General features: G+C 39.1%; 1 protein-coding gene across 1 annotated transcript in view; it reads left to right on the forward strand.

The window, feature by feature from the left end:
* Positions 1–1,017: 1,017 nt before the first annotated feature.
* Positions 1,018–22,982, forward strand: part of LOC128855258 (peripheral plasma membrane protein CASK) — a 118,797-nt gene continuing 96,832 nt past the window's right edge. Inside the window, exon 1 of the mRNA XM_054089995.1 lies at positions 1,018–3,114. Within this exon, the coding sequence (XP_053945970.1) occupies positions 2,986–3,114 (129 nt within the window). The 5' untranslated portion in view covers positions 1,018–2,985. The remainder of the gene's footprint in view (positions 3,115–22,982) is intronic.

Below are 22,982 nucleotides of genomic sequence, written 5' to 3' on the forward strand. Positions count from 1 at the left end.
ACAGTGAAAGCTGGATAGGAGGTGAGGGGCGGGCGGTAGATGGGAAAGTGAAGTGAAAGGAGTGGAAAAATGTTTTTTTTGTTTTGTCAGAGACTTTGGCGCTTGTGTGGTGAGATTTATGATGTTTGGGTTGTGTATGTGTGCGTGTGAGAGTGGACCTGCAAGTGTGGAAGGTAAAGAGAGGCACGATGGACCGACCATATGTGCAGGATGTTGCATGTGCGCATGTTAAGCTTTGCGCTCCTATTGCTATTTACCACACTATTGTTGCTTTTGGCCTTGTTATTGTTTTTGTGTTTTTTTTCACTGTTGTTACTGTTGGTGCTTTCGCGCAATGCAATGGTGTGAAATAATGTTTTATGATGACTGTATGCTAGCATCTCTTGCGCTGGTTTTGCTACTACTTCGATTTGTTGCTGCTATTATTTGTGTTGATGCTGCTGCTTTGGTTGTTGTTGATTGTGGTGCAGGGTGCAATGCAAGTGTGCAAGCGTCTTCGCTGACTGAGAGTAAAGCAGCAGTTAGGCTTTGGTGCGCCTATACATATAAATATTATTCGTCTGTTGTCATCGTCGTTGTCGTTGTCGTTTTTCTCGTCATCGCCATCGTATTGAGCTTCGTTCATTATGCCCATGTATTTGTGTGTGTGTGCATTTATGCGGTGGTGCGCGCTGGTTAACCGTGGCATGAATGCATTTGGCACGTCCTTTCACTTCTTTTCCAGCCAGTGCCGCGTCCTCTGTTATGACTGTGGTTGCTGTGGCTCTGGCTCAGGCTCAGGCTCAGGCTGCTGCCACTTTCATGGTGCTTGCATCTCGTGATTTACAGTAACAAATCCGAGGCATTTAGTTTTCGCTCAATCCGCCAGGGGGGCGCACCAGCACTAGCGCGATTTGCAGCATTTTTCCACTCTGCCTACTCTACATTCTGCTTCATATGTACATACACATTCGCGTGTGATTTGTTTTCCTGCCCAGTTGCGACGAAGGAGTCGAGCTGAAGCGCATTAGTGTCAGCAGCAGCAGTAGTACCGTTGTGGCGTTGGTATGCGACGCGCGCGGTTTTATCTTCTTTAGTTGCTGCATTAGCCAAATCTTTAGGCTGAGTTAGAGCTTCCACCATGGTTACGAGTATAAGAATTTTCGAAACGTGTGCGCGTCTAAGTGTGGCCACGGTAAACGGAAACGAATCCGGATCTAGGCATTTGGTTTGATTTATTTGACATTCGTTAAGTCACGTAGAAAAATAAAAAGCTTGTTAATGATATTTATGCAGTGCAGGCACCATCCTTTAAGAAGTGGTCGTGCCCGCCACCTCCGTTTCTAAACGTTCAGTCGCACATACCACGCGATATGCGTCCTTCACTGCCAACAAGTCGCGCACAAATTGCAAATTGACAACTTGAACGGCTGGTAGTTTTCTCGACCGTCCGCCTAATCATACAAAACCATGCAAACACCAGCCAAGCAGCCAGGGGCAGCTTACATTGTGGACAAGTGTGATTTGTGGCATTGGCGTTGCTGTTGGGACACTGAAGCATATGCTTCGTTAGTTGAGATTTTATGCAAAATTAAACCCTCATCAAATTGAACTGAGATAAAAAACAAAAGTACAAATTGAAGAAACACACAAATCACAAAGAAGCGAAAGAACAAAACCGAAATTGGCAAAACAATAAAAGTTACAGTGTGCATGTACAGCGTCAATGGAGAATTCGCCATGCGCCTAGGGCTTTACGTAGTAGACGTCTAATGAAAAGTGCGAATACGCAAATACTTAAACGAAACGTTGCAATGCGATGCGATGCAATGCGGTGGTGAGCAACGAAGTGATGACCTAATTTGTATGAAATCACCAACAAAGAATGGAATGGCATCAGCATAAGGACCAGCACCAGCACCAGCACTAGCAAAAAAAAAGAAACAAAGTATTACAAAGGGCTGTAAATGAGTGCTTCAGCTACGTGTCAATTACATATGAAACGTATAAAAATCGGAAATTTAGTGCGCGTCGCAGCGCGCCAAGGGAAATTGTGTGCCAAAAATAAAAACAAAAAAAGAAAACAGAACAAAAACACACGAACGCGTTTTGTGTCGTATTCGTGACCAGAGACTTTGATCGAAATATGAAATTTTGGCGGTAAAAATAACTAATAACGAATCGTTTAGTGCCGAACTAATTTTCATTTCGCCAACTTTGCCGTTGTGATTATTGATGGCGTCGTTATTGACGTCTCTGTTGATTTGTTCTTGTTATTGTTGTTGTGTTGTTGTTGTTATTGCGTTTGCTGTTATTGAAGAAGTAAAATAAATAGTTGATAGATATATAGCATACGCACACACATACATACATACCTATGTATATGTAAGATATTTTAATTGCGCGCCCTGTGCACGTTCCGCCCGAATTTCGTGCTGATTTGGCGATGACAATTCTGCTGATGTCGATAGTTGTTCTGCTAATGGACAAACAGAGATGCCTTGAAATATCGACAACTGCGCTTTCCCATTAACGTCCCCATCTAGCCATCGATGGTTATGCTGTTGCCGACGTTGACTGACGCCAGCGACAACCCCCGTCGGGTCGTAGCAATGTTAGCAATTATCGAAAAATCATGTTCTGTGAATTGATAACTGAAGTGAGAACAAAAAGTAAAAGAAAACAAAAAAATTTTAATTAAAATCACAAAAAAAAAAAACACACAAAGCGATGTCGGCACAAAGTTACACGTATAAATTTCACCCCATCGCTAACACCTTATGATGCAGACGGCTAACCATTGTATGAAGAGCACTTACCGACACTGCAGACACTGCCACTGCCCACATACCAGATACGTACCTTCAAATATATATACATTCAAATGTACCTAAAAGTATTCGTACGGCCGCAGCTTTACTAGCAGTTACACGGTATATATTTACATACACACATCCATACATACTTATATACATACATACGTATGTATTCGTAGAACGATTTTGAATGGATGAGGAGGAGAATTTTTATGATTCATCATCGTCAGGATCGATTGTTTTCCAGTGGATTGGCTTAGAGACGGCCGAACAACTGCCACCGTACATAATGCGCTACTACAATAATTTGCATCAGCAGGTATGTAAGTACTTCTGCATAAATACACAAACACACACACAAACAAACTATGTATTTGCACCACAAAACATTTTAGGCAAACTTTTTTTCCTTCTTAAATTTGAATATAATGGTCAGAAATTTCTATTGTTGTGCATGTGTATGTGTTTGCCACATCCTATTTGGATTTTCGTTCGTTTGTTGCCTTGTTGGTTGGAAGTGGAGGGCTACAAAGGCGATTAAGGGCTTAGATATAAGCCGGACAAGTACATCACAAAGGAAAAAGGGGGGAAACAATGTTAAAAAGCTTTTTCGTTTCTCATTTGTATCATTAGCGTGTGCCCAATAACTACTGTTTTTTTAGGTAGCCTGTGTTTATTGAGTGCTGCCAAATGTTTGCTAGCAGCGTAGTTGGGGAATGGTCGTTGAAAAAATATCAAAAAAAAAAAAAGAAAACATTTTAAAATAAATCTGTTTAAGGTAGCAAAACTTGCCTTTCAAATTTAAACCTTAAATTTCAACAGAATATTTTTGCTTTAAATAAACAGACGGTAATTGGCATTGCTCAATGAAATGCTTTATATCTTCCGACCGTCTTCTACAAGATTTCGACCATGATTTGTGAGGCGGAAGGTATTAAATAAAGAATAAATAAATAATGTCAGTTTAAAACCGACTCCGAACGGCAAATGGTTTTTATAAGGAGCTCTTTCAAAGCAGAAATTCACTCGGAGGTTTGCCATTGCCTGACGAGAAGCGACAGTTATTGAAAAGAAAAAAAACACTTTACCTATCATTTTGCTGTTTCTTGCATGGTAGTCAAGCACCAATTCATTCGTCTACGGCGACCGGGTTGGTCCATATAGGAGGGACCATATAGGGGCTTTTTTAAACACATATTTTTTGCCAGTGGCAGCTCTTTCCCACTGGTTGGAAATCATGGCAGAATCTCAGTAGCATATCTTCGCGGAAACATATTAATCGCTTTCCGCTTGAACAACTTTGGAACATATCCAAGCTTATTTCCGAAGTTAATGTTGTGTATCCCCTAATAGAGCACTTATTGAAAAGAAGTCAAAATCAGCTTTTCTGACTAAGCGCATTTCCATCTCAGCGGCGAGGTTAACATGGTAGTATCTGGGGATCGGAATGCACAGCCTTCGAGAAGTCAATGCATCCTCAGGGAGTGACAGTTTGTTACAGATTTTGGAGCGTTGACATCATTGTCCCAGTTTTCTTTGAAAATGCCTCTGGGAACGCCATTTCTGTTAACGGTGAGCGCTACAGAGACGTGTTTAATGACTTTTTGTTTAGCTGGAAATGAAAGACATGAACTTAGAGAATGGAGCGCCAAGCCACACAGTCCATGTTATAATTTATCTTTTGCGCGTCAATTTTTTTGATAGTTTTAGCCGTCTCGACGATGTCAATTGGCCACCTCGGAGCTGCGATTTGACGCCGCAAGCCTTTTTTGTGGGGTTGCCGTGAAGAACCGATATTATGCAAACAATACCTTAACTATTCATGCCTTCAAGATTAGATTAGATTAGATTTGTGGGGGCTTGGACAAGTCCAAGCACTTAGTCAGGAGACCATTTTACTACACCCGAATAGATTTCAGTAGAAAGAATAGAGAGATAGGAAAGATAAAATGTGGGTGGTAAGACGGAAAAATTTGTTTGAGGTCACTCTTTCACAAATCTCTTGGATTCATTGATGAATCTTAAGAGATCCGTACGATAAAGAGCATGAACTTGATCCATGCTCAGTATATCGCAACCCAAAATCGTAAATCTGATTTTGGAAAACACCGGACAGCTACAGAGAAAATGCACTGCAGTGTCGTCATTCTCAAGACAGGATAGGCATATTGGTCTGTCTACGACCCCCATGGTAGCCATATGCTGACCACAGACGTTGTGCCTTGTGATTACATCTACCAGTACTCTCAGGTCCTTTCTGCTGAGTTTTAGGAGAAAGGTCGCTATTTCCTGTTTGGTTCTTTCGCAAAGCACTTGGCTACTTGCACAGCCTTCATGCCTTCGAGCAAGAAATTCATGAGATCTTAACAAATTACGTTAACAGGATGCGCGAAGGAACATTGAAGCCAGCCTAGATAGCGTCATCAATGAAATCGTGTTCCATAATTGAAGAGAACGGTTCCTCCTTTGAAGTAACCAATAATATGCCGAAAAAAATCAATTTGTGTTAATTTTCTTGAATTGTTAAAAAGAAACCACCCTGGATGTAGATATTTTTTTGATTTGTAGTTCATACATTTTGCTTCGTTTACTTCTGTTCGAAAAGTCAATAAAAAAAAACCGTTTAATTATTTTTTGGTACTTTTATTTATTTGCTTCAAATTAATCTACATAGCTGTGGCATTAACACAGCGCATCTTCACCGCCACATTAGAAAGAAATGTGAGGCATTTCGCCCGGAGGAAAGGCACATACGCTGAGCCCAACCCAACTCTATCATTCATTAAGGGAACTGGGTTTGGATCGGTACTGTGATGGGTAGAGAACACAAAATACCATGATTAACTCATTCATTCATGGCCCACCACCACCAACGTCCATAGAACCAATGATTTCGAAACACTTTTCATAGTTTTCAGCTTCTTTTGCGAACTCAGGATGTGCCTTCTGGAAAGCATCATATATAATCAAGTAGATAATTTCTTGACATTTATTTTTTGAATATAATCCGAAATTTGTCTGTCGCGGCTACGAGTTATAAGACCCATTCGATCAGTGCAATTATTTACCATTTTTTCCAATAAATTGGACCGTATGTTGGCTTGAATATGACAATAAATCGATTGTTAAGCGCAAGTTGCGCCATATTGTTGGAACCAAAAGCCGTCGATGTTTAGGCGATTAGTTTTTGGAAACAAAAATTCAGTCAGCATGGCTCGATAGGGCTTGCCCTTCACCGTTATAGCAACTCCGAAACTATGGCTGATGATGATGGAGCCAGTGCTCATGAACTTCACGAGCAGAAGTGTTTTGAAAATAAATTTCCACAATTTCGAAGTGTTGTTTTGGTGTTGAACGATTCATGATGACTTGCCAAATCTTACTCAACAGAAATGTCAACACAGTTCGCCATTCTCAGCTGTCAAACCATAGTTATCGATAGTTTTCGTGCAGCTGAAAAGACACCCTACCTAATCCGATGCAATGCATGCAGGTGACCGCTGTAGCCGAATGTGTTGGTGCGTGACAAACATTCGAGAGTGGATAGGTTCGAATCTCCATGCATGAAACAGCAAAGTGATAGACAAAGTTTTTTTCTACTTACCTCGGCAGGAAAATGTAAACCTCCGAGTGTATTTCTGCCATGAAAAAGCTCCTCATAAAAACTATTTGTCGTTCGGAGTCGGCTTAAAACTGTAGTTACCTCCATTTGTGGAACAACTTCAAGACGAACACCTCAAATAGAAGGAGGAGCAGGTCTTAACACATAACAGAAGTGCACGGGCCAATTATTCATTTTATTATTATTATTTTTTTATTTATTTTAATGCATGTATCGTGAGATAACGCTGACTAGAGAAAATATAATGCGTACATTCTTTAGTGTGTTTGGCCAAGCCTCTCTCCAAATTGTCCTGTGCAACTTGCTGCTGTTCTGTGCAGAAAATGGGAGGTCTTATATTTTTAACTCGACTATGAAAGACAAATAGAACCAGAATGCTCTCCGGCTCCTCTATACTTTATTGGCTAGTGCCCATAATGGGCTTTCAACACAGACCCACCCAAGGATAAACACGCACAAACCCACTTGGCTATGGTGGGTGCCTTTTGTAATCGATATACATAAATATATACATACATTTTTCTATTGTAGCTTTTCCCCCAATTTTCTGTTTCAATATTTATCACAATAATTCATCAAAATTATTTCTAAGTGAACTCGAATCCTGCTTCTAAAATCTTTAATTATATGTATACAATTTACCTGCCCCCTACCTCATGCCACATTACTTATTGAGGTTAAAAGCTGTTGCTTAATGATTTTCTAATTTCTTTAGTGATTGTTGGCAACATTGATATTGTGTTGCAACAGCAGCAAATATGTTGATAAATTTTTCATTTTGGTGGAAAGTGATTGTGAATGAAATGCAAAAGAGACGAGATGAAAAGAATAATTCGCGAATTGGCAACGACACTTGGCATCGAATCCATCATCTTAACGATTCACGACAAATTTGGGTGATTGCTGTTCCGATTTACGGCTTAGCAAGTATGTTTGATTGTGCGATTGAGTGGTTGAGAGTGCCGTGAGTGGTTGTTTCAACATCAGCGAGTTTGTGTTTATGTAAGTTTATAAGCGCCGCGAGTGTGCATGTGTGGATCTTATAGCTTCAAGCTTAAGCGTTCTTGTACTCGTATGTACGTAGATATGTACATACGTATGATAGACGTTGACGTATGGCTTGTGCCATGGCATCGAGGCATTTGTTCGGCTGAACTGTGCTATGTATCTCGGACTCAGATTATATGTATTGTATATGTGTACGTTTGTGTGTATGCATGCATGTATGTGTTTTATTATTCAAATTGCAGCATTGTGAATCCTTGACCTACCCACATATGTGCACAGCTATCGCCCATGTTGAGCATATCTACATACATATGTATGCACATAGTTGTCACTTCGATTGTTGTGCCTGCCGTCCCAGGCGCTGCTGTCACTGTTGTCGCTTAAGTTTTCAACGTTAGTGGCAATGGCGGAGGCGATGGCGACGTTATCATCGTAGCGCATATTGTTCGACCTATACAAATGCATTGCACACACATACTATACAGCCTGTGGAATTAACAGTGTTCACTCGTAATCACTGCAAATCGTTCGTACCGCATTAATTAAATTTTCACAAAAGCTCAATATTCAAATTGTAACCCAATACCCTTTTGGTAGACTATTGCCAAGCGTGGTGTGGTGGTGGATGTTGCAAAATGTTCGAGCATTCACTTTATTCATTTTGCGTATGTAAATAAATGACAATAAATGACAATAAATGTTTGTTTTTTTTGTCCTTTTTCTCGATTCTCAGATTCTATTGTTGTTGCATGAATTTTGGCCTTGTCAGTAAGAATAAATGGATCGTACTCGTAGAGTTGTTTGTTGGTTGCTTTGAATATATTCAAATACATACGTATGCACTGTGAGTGTGTGTGTGCTTGCTTCAAAAACCCGACATAAGTAGCACAATTGCAACAGTTGATGTGAGATGATAGTGAATGAGTGCAGACGCAGACTCGGATTGTGAGGGAGGAAATTGAGGGGTTTGTCATTGAATCCGAAAAGTTGCCGGATTAAAGTGTTATGTAAACCGAGATTTCATTTATAAAATTGGCTTTGAGCAGAAAAGTGGAAGATAATTGGTTCACTTGAGGTTGTTGTTAATTAATTGTATAATCCGTTGACAACAAATTGTGGTTGCCTTTGTGTATAACTAAGTGTGGATGTGCCTGTGCCTGTGCCTGTGCGTAAGCATACATACTTACTATACCTATATGTGTCTGTATGTATGCGCAATGTGTCTTAAGTTTGGTCGTTTACCTTAATAATTTGGGTTTCTTCACGAAGCTGCACACTTGGTGGTCACACAGATGTGTGTGCGTATAGGCCGCGCACATACATACATACACAAGTAGGGTACTTCGGACTTCCCATTTTTTCAAAAAGATCTGAAGAACTGAAAGTATTAAGTTTGTATATTTTAAATTTTTGGGTGGATTTCATGCCAAGTCAAGATGGTTTTTACTTTTACTGTTGCTGTTACTTTTTTTAATTTATCAAGTGAAATCGCAAATGTAAACTTTCACTAAAGAGAAAATCCGTTTCGATCGGTGTAGCATTGCATTGCATTGGTATGAAAAAAGGAGTAGGTCGGTCGCCACCGCAGCCGAATGGGCTGGTGCGTGACTACCATTTGCTAGTGCCCAGTCTCGAAACTCCGGACATGTAATCGCAAATGAAAAAAAAAAAAGTTTTTTCTGAGGCAATGGCAAACCACCGAGTGTATTTCTGCCATAAAAAAGTTACGCATGAAAACTCATCTGCCCTTCGGAGGCGGCGTAAAAGTGTAGGTCTCTGTATCTTGTAGAAAAACATCAAAATGCACACCATAAAAAAATATTAATATAACAAATATAAATAATAATTAAAGGATCTTTTGAAACTTAACCCTTTTTGCACCGAGCGAAAGGAGCGAAGAATACTGGGCCGGATTGACGAAAACGATCGTAGGGGTGATATTAAGGGGTTAGGGGATTTTCAATAATTTTTGTTTGCTGGTCAATTGCTTTATTTTGCAAAAAAAAAAACATGGAATTAATACATCATGCTTCGACTTGACTTTAGCAAGATTTCAAAAAACAAAAGATTAATAATTGTAGAAGTTATCGCTGTTTGTGTGGGCTACAGAAGTCCCTTACGGTGATCATCACAAGTCCTTAGAGATTCATCTAAAATCAATTCAAAATTAACGATATGGCGGCCTCAGGAAATATTTTTCAGGTTTTCGAGAAAAAAAACGACAATTAATTGTTTAAAAAAAAATAAAAATTTTTGAAAAAAATCCTTCAATCAGGCACGAGCTTTTTATGTTTTTCAAAAGCATTAATTAATAGATTCGCCTTGGCTTTTGAACACTGATTGCACGTTAGATGGATCAGGAAATTTTATTGAAATCTACCAAGCGGTTTTTAAGTTACAGTGATCACCAGTTCAAAAAACATAGTTTTGAGAAAAGGGCATTTTAAGTTTTTGTTTGTATTTGTCGGATTCACTTCAAATTTTCACTCAATAGGTATGTTAAAGATATTATATTTTAAGAAATTGCAAAAAAAAACAATTTTTTGAAAATTCTGACTATCTCTAACCCCTTAACAAAATTTAAAAAACAGCAACGGAGAAAAAAACGACGGCAATTGTTTTTCGATATTTATTGAAAATTTAATTTTTTCTAAATCGTAGCAACAAAAGTAACAAAATTTTTCGCTGTTAATTGTGTTTCTATGAAAACGTTGGAGGCTTTTGGTGGACGCATTCATTAATTAATAGATTCGCCTTGGCTCTTGAACACTGATTGCACGTTAGATGGATCAGGAAAGACTGAAAAAGATTTTAAGCTTGCCGTGTCGATGCACGGGTGCCACGTGAGTTTTCTGAGAATTATCTGAAACATAGTAAATATTGCGACACCGGTGCAGAGAAACTATCGACGGATAACCAAGAAATATCTCGTGTCCCGTTTCTACTTTATCGCTCTAAAATAAACGTATATAGATCCTCAGCACTAATCAGCATAAGTGATAACAAAATGGCCATTTTTTCATTTGTGTTGCATCGAATATGAACCATTTTAACATTTTATAAAGTTATTTTGAAACACTGACCTCTTGTGATGAGTATAAGAACGCTCCAACGGAGGCGCAAGGATATATTTTCCTTAGTATTTTTGGCAAGTACACCAAATGACGACAAAAAATAGAAATAAAAATATATCCGATACAAAAAGAACTTAGTGGTTTTATTAAAAATGCTGTTTAAATTGTCGAAGTTTAATCAATAGCCACAGTGGGCACCATGACTGTTATTGACTTGTTGTATTCGATTTGGCATAGAATTGATAATTCCAGGGCAGGTTTCTGTGGGAGCGGAATACTATAGTTCTTTGATTTCCTGTCCATAAATCCTTCCCGATTTGCTTTATAAAATCTCTCCTAAGGATATCAATGGGGGTTAGGTCGGGTGGCGGCGGGCTTGGCCAATCCTTAACTTTTACATTATTTTGTAGAAACCAGTCACGCACTAACATTGCGGAGTGTTTTTGGCCATTATCTTGCATAAAAAGCCACTGTAGTCATATATTCAGCTTAGAAAATGGTAGCACCACTTCTTGAAGTATGTCCTTGTAAATAAATTTGCCCATTATATTTGTTATGGGTTGAATAGGCCCAACGCCATATCAAGAGAAGGATCCCTAAATAATTATGCTGCCGCCTACCAGTTGGATTTTTTTATTTGAACCGCGGTAAGAACTCGTGTCCTTAAAGGTGTCTGACATATTGCCCAGCATAATTATTTCCAAATAATTTTTAATTTTTTTCATTTTTTCATACCCTCTGATTTACACCACGATTTGTGCTCCTGAGCAAAACTTTTCTCCTTACTTAAATTTGATTGTTTCAACACAGAATTTTGCGAGATATTCTGCCTGGTAGGCTCTTGTTGTGCAATGGACGCCGTGCAGTTCTCGCTGATATTACGTTGTTGATTTCAGCTTCAATGCCCTTTAATGAATCTAAAGGGTCCCTCTTGGCAAGAGTCATAATTAATTTATCTGTAGTGCAAGTCGTTTTATTTTTGCGACCGTGTCGTTCCATGGATTTTTTTATGCTTAGAAGCATTTACAAGTGACTCAACAATAAACTTGTACATTTTTTTGTTTTCGAAGATTGACAACAAGCCTCCGCTCCTCAACTGTGCAATGCTGCGCACGATCCATCTGTGAAAGAAATTCGTATTAATTATTAGTTTAAATGAATTATCTAATTCGAAATTTACGTTACATTCGATATTTGCCACTTAATTGGATAAAATGCAAGAGTTGTCCGCAAATCACTTATTTTAGTGGCCACGCAGAATTACAGCTTATGTACTATTTACTTGATGAGGTCAGTGCTACCACTCGAGTACTAGAGAGCAATAGAGTGTGAACAAAGTATAAGCTTGTATTCTTTCTCTCGCTCTCATTTCCTTGTCCCTATTTGGGGTCGGCCCAGCTTGGCCTCATGCATCAGGTTCCTCTGTCCTGCGTCGTCACATCATGAAGTTGCTGCTCTCTATTTTGCCCCTTTGTATCACATTTAACCAGGTCGACTCTGCTGTTCCTTTAGGTCTTCTTGGCTTATTATGCACATGGCGACTTTGACGATGTGGTCTTCGTCCCTATGCATTACGTGACCACACCATCTTAGCCTGCTTTCTCTCAATTTCTCCGAGAATGGTACAATTTTCATATCTTCCCGTATGCCCGTATGCGAAGCATTTTCGTTTCCGTCACGTGCATCTTTTGGTTGTGCTTAGCTGACGTTGCCCAATATTCCGACCCGCACAGTTTTACTGGTCTCACATTTATTTCGTTCACCTTCCCTTAATCGTTAATGGCCTTTTCCTGTCACATAAGGCGCCAGCCAGGCTGCAACACTTTAACCATGCCGCATTAACTCTGTGCTTCACATCTTCGTCCGTGTTTCCACTTTCGCTCAGGATCGATCCCAGGTACTTGAAACTTGTTGTTACTGTTATTGGCTGCCCAATAATGGAGGGGTCCTCTCGTTGGTATATTTCCTCTTCGCCAAATGGTAGGTGCAGGTGTTCGGTTTTTTTCATATGTATGCGCATTTCGTGGGTTACCAATTTATCATTCTAAATGTTCAGTTTTCTCTCCAGGCAACCGAGGTCCTCTTTAGACCATATCGTCCGCGTAAAGGATATTCCATGGTGGTTTGTCTTGAACTTTAGCTGTTAGATGATCCACAACAATGTTAAGATGAAAGCTAGTAATATTTCAATAAATTATTTCATAAACCTGTTGAAAAGTGCAGACATATTTGCTTAGAGATTTAAATAATTATACTTTAGCATGACAGCTATGAAGATATTCTGGATTCCAAATAAATTATTGCACAGCTATTTTACAATAATACAACGTTTGACGACATGTTGCCAAACCGGTCGACGCCTACTTTGAAATACTCAAATGGGGATTCATCTAATATGGATTCATCTATCTAAAGGGTGGCAACTGTGAATGGTTTGGAGAATCGTTGCTAGCCTGGCTTATTGCTGCTCAGTTTATTCTAGCCTGGTTAAATGTTCTTAAACGACTTAAGTTTTGAAAGTCAGAGCCTCCACCACAGAGTCTATTCGGTGCGAGCGTATTGCTACGCATGATCACGTCAGTTAAATTTGGTTTCCGATAACACCAACAAAAGGCAGGTCAAAAAATATTGCTAACATATCTCGGCATCGCAATACGCCAAACAGCCAGCGCGCTTTCAGCTGTATTTCCAAAGAAAACTGGTCCAATGACACTAGCAGACCATAATGCGCACCAAACAGTAACAGGAAAGGACTGCATTATTATTATTGCTAGTTCGCCAAAGTCTACTTTGTAAAACACGAACTGCGTTTCATAAACTAAGCAGACTGTGGCGATCTCGCACCCTGTCACTAAAAACAAAGCTTAAAATTTTCAATACCATCGTAAAACCGGTATTCCTATAGTGCTCTGAGACCTGGCTTTTGTCTGGCCACATAAGTCGATGTCTTCAAGCGTTTATCAAAAAATGCCTCAGAATTACATGCCGTATCTTTTGGCCGCGGAGAATCTCCAAAATGGATCTTCTTCTGTTTACTAGAAACTGATCAATTAATTTCGAAATAAAAACATGAAAATGGAATTGGTTTGGACGTACTCTCTGTAGAGAAGACGATATTGTTGCCAAAATGGCTTTTGAATGGAATCCACAAGGAAGTCGACGCAGAGCGATGTACTCGTCAAACTTGGATGTGCACAATCTCCCACAAGAGTCCTTCCACCGCCTCCGACTAGAAGCGATGTAGTATGAATTATAATGTTTTTCTTAAATAGTTTTTTATTTTCAATTCAGAATGATGTTAATTTATCAAGGAATACAAAAAAATGTAAATGATTATTATTTGCTAGCGCGTCGGCCGGGGGCGCAAAGTGTCGACCGCAACCTGTGACCCGTTCGGTAGCCCCCAGCTGGGCTTTCATGAAAAGAAAGAATTTCCGTGATGCCAGAGGAATGTAGTAAATGACTCTCAACTTATTGCCATGGGTTTTCCAATGCCCAAAGCAAAAGCAACGAATTGATTTTTATAAAATATAAATTGGTTACTAAAAAATATGTCAAAAGCGAAGACCGCGAGCTGTGACAGTTGTCAAAATGCAATCCCACCAAATGCAAAAATTCTGAATAAATTTGAAGCTCTTGTTGGCTGTGTAAATCCTGTGCCATATAATTCCTATTTAATTGATTTCGACCAACAACATCAGCAGCTAAGTGCACAAAAATCACAAATTGTCTGCTCTAAAATTGAATGGCTTTTTTAACGTTTAAAAAATATGTTTAAATGCAGCAGGAATGTCATCGCAAAAAAAAAATGTTTTCTGTTTTTTTTGCATAAAATGTGAGCATTTGCAGCTGAATAATATACGAGGCTCGTTTGAAGAGTTCGTGCAAAATCAGAGAGACGGCATTAGTGGCGCGTATCGAGTTTGTGTTTAGTTGAAACGTTGGGCGCTTCGCCGATCTTTCTGACCTTTTCTATCGGCAGACAGAAAGCGGTTGCTCTCTAAGTATGCGATAATGTAAAAGTATCAGCGATCGATTCCCTGTTTCTCTTTCAAGAAGTAACCGTAAAAAATATCAGTTACGGAATTTCGGAGACAGTTGGTAAATGGACTGACACAGTGAGTTGATGAACAAATTTCACTTTGGGAAGGAAAATTTTTCATAAATTACAGAAACAGCAAGGAACAGTCTATAAAGTTCGGAAATACTACGAGTATTCGGGTTGTTATGATGAAAATTCAAGACTAGGGTTTAAGAAAGCCATACATTTAATAAAAAAAGTAGTTGCATTTTGTTACATGTCACACTTTTCCAGCCACACTTTTGCTTAGAATGCTTCAGTACAGCTCATTAAAAGAATTTTTTTTGCTGCACTCCTTCAGGTTACATTTATCTTTTAACTTTAATACTGTTGGGCCCCCAAAAAAGGTAACGACGGTCCCCAGTGGTCGGGTCTGGGACCCTTTGGTCAGGGACTGACACACGAGCAAATTTCAACGCCGGTCTCCAGAGACCAGAGACGGGTTCAACATCGCGCTTAATAGCATCTCTTGGAAGCACACGCATCAAGTTTCAGTCAGATCGGTATATTTCTTTGTGTTTGGCATTCGTTTGAATCGAGGAAGTCGAGTGATTTTCATTTTCCACTACGATAACGCACCAGCTCACGTCTCAGCAGTTGTGGTCGCAAAATGAATAAAAATAGGGTTTGAACACTTTTCACATTTCTTTTATACTCCAGACTTGGCTGCCTCGAACTACTTTTCTTCCCCAATTTAAAGAAATGGCTGGTTGAAAAAAGATTTTATACAAACGAGGAGGTGATTGCAGAAATGAGTGGATTGTTTCAGACTTGGAGAAATTTTGTGGCGCGGAAAGGCTCAATAAACTAGAATAGCATTTAAAAAGTATATACGCCTAAAAGCAGACTATGTCGAAAAATAAAAAAAAAGGTTTACCACAAACAATTACTTAGTTTTCATTCTATTACGTACTTTTCAAACGACCCTCATAAAATTTAGCGAATCCAAATTTCGCAATATTAATATTTATTTCATGGCTTTTGCATACGTATATATGTATCTACACACACATATGCATACATATTTATACACTTTTTACAGTTCGGTAGCATAGCGCCTTGCAGCTAAAGCTAGAATCACAGCACACTGAATAATGAAAGTTGTGAACAATGCGCGCGTAATGTAGCTTTTTCATTGCTTCTATATCAATTCATTCCTGCGAGTGCACTCTCATATGTGTGTGTGTGTGTGCATATGTATGCACAAGACTCTCAGTCATTTGTGCACATATGCATTTTACTGTAACTACTCGTCCGAGCTGAAATATGAAAATATAAAATATTAATTTAAATGTTTTGCAAAAATAAACTTTTTTATATATTAAACTAGTAAAAGTTTTCTTGCTCGCAAAGTCCGTTCGACGCAATGATTTTATCGTCAGCATCGGTAATGGCCAACAATGGCGCGCGCACGGCGTGTCCCACTAACGCTTCTTGAATTCAACTTGGCTTTTGCCGCATCATACACCAGTTAGCGAGTGACTAGCGAACTGGCAAAATGACGCAGCAGCACTCCGTCGAAGCAGCGAAGTAGCCAAAGCAATTTGCTTGAATGTTGTTATTGTTGCGGTTGCTGTTGTTGTTACTGGGCAACTCCTGTAATCACGTGCCCGTTTCTGTGTTAACATTTAAAGTGGAGCATTTTTGTATATTTTCAAACACACATACATACATGCATATATATGCACGTTTATATGTGTGTCTGTATGAGTATGTCGCGACAAAACTTGTGCTGACTATCTCGGTCGCTGCTGCTACTGCTACGACTGTTAGCTTTCGACTGTTGGCTGCAGCGACTGGGAGTTGCCTGACGAAAGTGTATGTATGAATGTATGTAGGTGTGTAGATATGCACAAATGTCGTGCTTTCATTGATGCAGGCTTACTTTGCCAGCAGGACCTACATTGAGTAGTTGGTTCATTTAATCCATAGTATTTATGTATGTCGGTAGGTTATGTTTACTTAATGTTTTCGATCCGCTCGCATTCGTTTTTTTGTATATGAGTGTTTTTTTTTTTGGTTTTTGTTTTATTTTTTTTTATCCGGCCGGATTTTTGCGCATGGTCATACACTTAAACAAGCAACTGTTTTTTATTTTTTGTTTTTGGTTTCCCTCCTTATGAACTATGCAATATATGCCATATGTAAGACGTTTATATGTTTGTATGTATGTAGGCACATTTGTACGGTATGCAAGTCATGTGGCCTGAACAGCAACTAAGCCGTGTCGTACGTGAATGTGTTCAACAATATTACAAGCGTAGCGAGTGCCTGTCGGCGGCCCCAACTACTATTTGTCTGTTTCGTCAGCGCGCGCTTGGTGTGGTGCGCTTTCTTTGCTTTTACTGTAAGTCAGCAGCTACTCGGATATTCTTTGTAGGCAATGCACACAAACATGTTTTACTACCCGTAATTAGGTTGCGGTTGCGGTGGCTCGTTTTCATTTAATTTTATTTCGATTTGTGACTTCATTCGTTTTCATTATTTTTTTTTACTAGTGCATTTATACACACTCATATACATATGCATATGTATTAGGGCGGGTCGATTTAAAAATCGCTCATTGCTCTGTGAAAATCGTATTCTAGGGACCAAAATAAGAAACTTTGCCGAAGGAACCATACCTCTAAAACGAATTCTGATGTCCCACAATTTGGGTCGAACGAAAAATCCCACTTTGACCCATTTAGAGTGCTCCAATCGAGTTCAAATGTATGATCGGCCCCCAGTAACTTTGGACGGCCGATCCACCCATGCCAGTGGCACACCCCCTGGAACTCCCCTGGGGGTTCCCCATACAATCATTTCAAAATATCACCATTTTTGGCCTTTACATGAGAAAAGAAACTACAAAGTTCGACCCAAATTGGGGGACATCAGAATTAGTTTTAGAGGTATGGTTCCTTCGGCAAAGTTTCTTATTTTGATCCCTAGAATATGATTTTCACAGAGCATTGGGAGATTTTTTTGCCTCCCCACAAATCGACCCGGCCTAATATGTATGTATGCACTTATGTGTGTGTATGCATAGAAGTCGATGTATGCCGACGTCTTTTGGCAATGAATGTGAATCATACGCCGTGTATGCTCAAGCAGGCGTTAGTAGGAGCTGCACATCCTTTTGTCAACCGCAAAGGATATCCCGTATTTTGTGAAAGCGGTTGTATACACCTTTTCTTTATGCATATATCCGAAATGATTGCGAATTGGCTGCAATGCTCGTAAGACGCTCGGGAGGCAAGGCATGAGTTAGAAACTCATTTTTACGCCCCAATCAGTTGCGAAAGCATATACGAATATACAAATGTATGAGTGTGCAAAATTCCTCCTGTGTCCGTTTAATTTGTATTGCTCTAAAACATACTCATATAAATGTATCTGCACCCTTACACATATGCAGACTTAACCGCCAGAATGCTTACACTACTTATATACTTTTATGTGTATGTAGATTTGTGTATGTGCTCCTTATATGCACACATATCTTGGCTTGTCAACCAGTCCGTCAGCTTGTCAGCCAAGAGTTTATCTATCAGTCATACGCATAGTGCTTGCCACAACACCAACATTACTATTACCACTACCACATTGGGGTGTATAAATGCGCGTCTGCAATTGTGCAGTTGCCGAAGCCCTTTCTATTCAGCAGCTGCACTTATAAACAAAGATAAAATGCATGCTGTGAGTTCAAAGTGATGTGCCTTAGCCGGAGTAGACGTTGAAGCAGGAAACAGTGTAGCGAAGTTGGGCATAAAATTGTAAAAACTTTACTGAGAAATGTGTTTCAAAATTAAGCCAAAAGTTTAGCTTTGTTTGTAAGTAAAAAATGTACATAAAATATCTCAAAGAATTTTCTAATGCTCAACCTGCCTTGCGAAAAACTACCGAGAGAATCGGTACTTTGATCAGTGCCAATAAATTGTGATTATAATGGATTTTCGTTACGGCGGCCGCCGCATGTATTTGTGCGTGACTACCATTCGTTAAGGCGCTTTTTTGTTTTTGTTTTTGGAGGTGGCAAATGGCATTGAAAGCCGAAAAGTGTGAGATTTGCCTTTCGATTCACCCGCTAAAAACCCACCCCAGCCCCGTTTCCCTCCCGCGAGACAAGCGTTAAGTATTACGTCACGCGAGAAGGAGCTTCCTATGGCCTCTTCATGAAGATCTGCGTTATTATTTAGCGCTATGCAGTTTAGTAATTCCTATTCTTGCCATATTACTGACAGCGGACCAATGTTCTTCTGAGTCAAGCATATTATCTACTAGGTTACTCACAATTATTGGCTTCACAACCTTAATTCACAATTCTTCCCTTTCGAACTCAAAAATAGGGCTCTGCATCTTCAAATTGTCACTAAAAGTGGAGAACGGGTCGTCCTCATGCTTAAATCAATGCAGATAAGATTCAAAGCATCCACGCATCTAAGTACTTGGGTCAGTTAGAAGTCTATTTTTTAGATTCAGTCATTTGAAGATATTCGGAATCAATCGATACGTCCATCGTCCTTTCCTAGAGTTCTTCCACTCCTCCTGCCAAGTACGGATGCTTCAGTCTTTCGGTTGGTCAGCTGTGCTGAATTGGCTCGGTGTTTTTTCTCCTCAGCGAATTCGAAAGCGGTCAGCTCAACCGGCCGGCCCGTGTTTAAAACCCATTCCGCGCATGAATTACTAAAATTATGGAAAATGTCTGCAGGCAATGACAAAACCTCTGAGTGTATTTCTGCCCTGAAAAAGCTCCTCATAAAAAATCATCTGTCGTTCGAAGGCGGCATAAAAATGTCATCCATTTGGGGATGTACTGGCCAAGTATAATATAAATAAATAAATAATGGAATTTCATGATAATTTTTGAAGGTAACTTAGAATAAGCAAACAAATAAAATTTGCCTTTTAAATTCAACAGAGAATAACGAATGCCTTGCACTGATTGGCTTTGCACTCTTTATTTAAGAAAGAAAATTTGTATTATTTATTTTTTATTTATTTATTCATTTTAAGAAGTCAAGAAAACATGATTTTAGACCGACTACTAAAACTAAAGAGTAATGAAAATATATACCTAAATACAATTATTAACTTTCATCTAACTAAACTAAAATACAGAGTTCAATAGTACAGAAAATGTTTACTTTGAAACTGAGAATTTTGGGAAATAAGAATTAGAGTTCTCATTGAAATCACGAAGAGCACGTTCAATAAGAGCATTTTTCTTTTTGATTAAGCGATAACCGCTTAAGCAATTTTGGCCGACTTCAACAAAGCCCGCCAGTCGTTTCTCGTTCTAACCGGCCTCAGTTATAAACATCAAGTGAAGTCACGTCCTTCTCCACTTGATCTTTCCAACGCAGAGGAGGCCTTCCTCTTCCTCTACTACCACCAGTTGGTACTGCATCGAATTCATTCAGAAACGGAGCGCTTGTATCCATTCGGACGACATGATTAAGCTGACGAAGTCGTTGGATCTTTATTCGCTGCGCTATGTCATTACAAAAAATTGTGGGAGATGGGAGACAACTAATTAATACTTTGAAGCAGAAATGGACAATGAACGTTACCTTTAATACCATTGAAAATAAGCGAGAGAGCAATTTTTGTTCTTCTACTTTCTAAAGACTAGAGGTTTATCCATTCCATATGTACTAGAGTCCTCTAACGATGATATTACAATAATATGCTAATAAAATACCAATGACGAAATGTCTGGTGCTCGAGCAAAATATTCTGCAAAGGATTTGCACGCTGTCGAAAGCGGATATGAAAACTTGAGTATGAACTTTAAGAAATCATCAACATTGCCTGGCGCATGAAGACCGCAAGTCAACCGTCGAATCTATGTGAACATTTCTCTGCAGAACATCAGAGAGCATTGCATTTCCACAACCTCAAATTAAAAGAGGATTTATGCACACATCCCTGCGCGTTAGTTACGTCATGCGCCCAAGACAAGTTGCAATATATGTAGACATCCACACACGGACAAAATTATTCACACATTTCAATTTCACAAATAAAATATTAAGTTCAAAGAAATTTTAATATTTGGTAGGCATTCCATTTTGCTTGATGACTGCATTAAATCTATTTGGCATAGAGTTAACTAATTTTTTAGTTAATATACATTTGGGTCCAAATTTCGCCACTCCTGGGTTTTGTTTGTTATGTTAATTTTAGCGCACCTACCGAATTCATCCCACAAATGTTTGATGGAATTCAAGTCTGGAAACTGTGGTGGTGTTGGGAGAATGTGAGGCACATGATGAATGGTCCATATACGCACATCGTGGGCAGTATGGTGGTAAAGAGATTTATCCATATTACCACCAATAAATACAATATGACTGACATACACCCCCACCACCATATTTCACTGTGCGTACTGCCTTTTTCGAATTCAGTATTGGGTTTTCTCCAGACTCGAATCCTACCATTCGATTGAAAAATGTTGAATTTACTTTCGTGGCTAAAAATAGCGTTGCTCCAGAAATCAAGTGGCTTATTTTTGTATTCCTTTGCGAACTCCTGCCTCTTATTTTTATTGATGTGCTACACCCGGCATGTTTCAAGGCCCTGCCATCAATCTCTCTTTATCTCTTCACGAACTTCTGCTACCATTTGCGTTGATGTAATTTTTGAATTCTTTTTTATTTTCCTTATTATTTTCCTTATCACTGGCGGTCAATTTTGCGTGGTCTCCCAGTCTGAGGTCGGCTTTTAAGATTTTTTTTCAAAGAGAACTTAGACTCGCTCTAACAAAATAGTGCGGAAGCGCTAGTTGGATTCTGGATGAATCACCACTCTAACCAACCAAAGACTCGCTCTATTTGCTCGCAAAAAATAGTAGGCGGGTATCTATGCCAAGTACGAGTAAACGTGTCTATTGATTGATTTTGCGTCTTAGTGTGGGCTACACTGAAATTTTCTGGCAAATATTTTTTTTTCCGAATATCATATTTAGGAAGCGGGGCAAAAGTGATCCATTAAAAGCGAATGTTATCCAGTGAAAATGTTCCAGGAAAATGCGCCTGCAATGATAATGCAATGAAATTTTGTTATAGGATATTTGCTTTTTCGAATAAACTAAAAAAAATCCCGAAAAAATAGGTTTTTGCTGTTTTTTGTCGAATTTTTGAAAAGAAGCCATATTTGGATATGAAAAAGCTATCCGCAAAGAGGAAACGACTTTTGCTCACTAATGGTGATAAAAACGATCGTGTAGTGTTCAATAGCAACTCGCAGGCGCTGCCTCGATGCTTCATAACAGTGTGTCTGTTGGCAGGTTTTGTACAGCAATGCAATAATTGCCAGCGCATATTATATATATATACAGTAGATTCTGTTTTTATGCGGTAGATACGTTCCGCAAGAAACAGCATAAAATAAGCTACTAGTTCTATAGTAAAACTATAGATACGTGCTAAGAACCGCATAAATCTGAAATAATGTAATAAAATCGCATAAAAAAGGGCACTAGTCCCATATTATAACTATAGATACGTTCCATAGACCGCATGAATCTGAAATAAATAAATAAAATCGCATAAACAAAATATTGTATTTTTGAAAATTATGTATATCTTTATTTAAGAAACGTCAGAATCGAAAAATAAATTTACGTCAGAAATAGAATCAGACAATACCCACATGTTGCGCATTCGTTTAGGATTTGGCCTAAAATCACTTTCGTCACTTGAGGAAATGTACACGTCTGATCTAGATAGTTATGCAGGCGGTTCCATACTTGTAGGGTTAGCATTTCTGATGTAATCTGTGATGAGTTTTTGCTTAGCTGGTTTAGAATCTTGTTTACATGTACAATTCCCGATAGGTCGACATGCATTTTGTAATTTAAAAAAAAAACCGCACTATTTCAAAACCGCATAAAAAAAAGCCGCATAAAAACAGAAGCTACTGTATATATAATTGGTGGTACACCCTTTTTGGGTGTATGGCCGAGCTCCTCCTCTTATTTGTGGCGTGCGTCTTGATGTTGTTCCACAAAATGGAGGGACCTACAGTTTCAAGCCGACTCCGAACGGCAGATATTTTTATGAGGAGCTTTTTCATGGCAGAAATACACTCGGATTTGCCATTGCCTGCCGAGGGGTGACCGCTATTACAAAAATGTTTTTCTTAATTTTGGTGTTTCACCGAGATTCGAACCAACGTTCTCTCTGTGAATTCCGAATGGTAGTCACGCACCAACCCATTCGGCTACGGCCGCCGCCAATTATACAAAGCAAAAATTACCATATTTGGAGGAGGATAATTTTTATAACTATCAGGAAAAGTTTCCAATCGTAATGGTAAAATGATAAGAATTGGGTTGCGATTTTCCTCTCCATATCACTTTTTTCTTCGGTACAGGGCAGAGAAACCCGCCTTTTCTATTTAGCATAAACACA

Source organism: Anastrepha ludens, chromosome 2 (genome assembly GCF_028408465.1).
Source record: "Anastrepha ludens isolate Willacy chromosome 2, idAnaLude1.1, whole genome shotgun sequence".
NCBI lineage: Eukaryota > Metazoa > Arthropoda > Insecta > Diptera > Tephritidae > Anastrepha > Anastrepha ludens.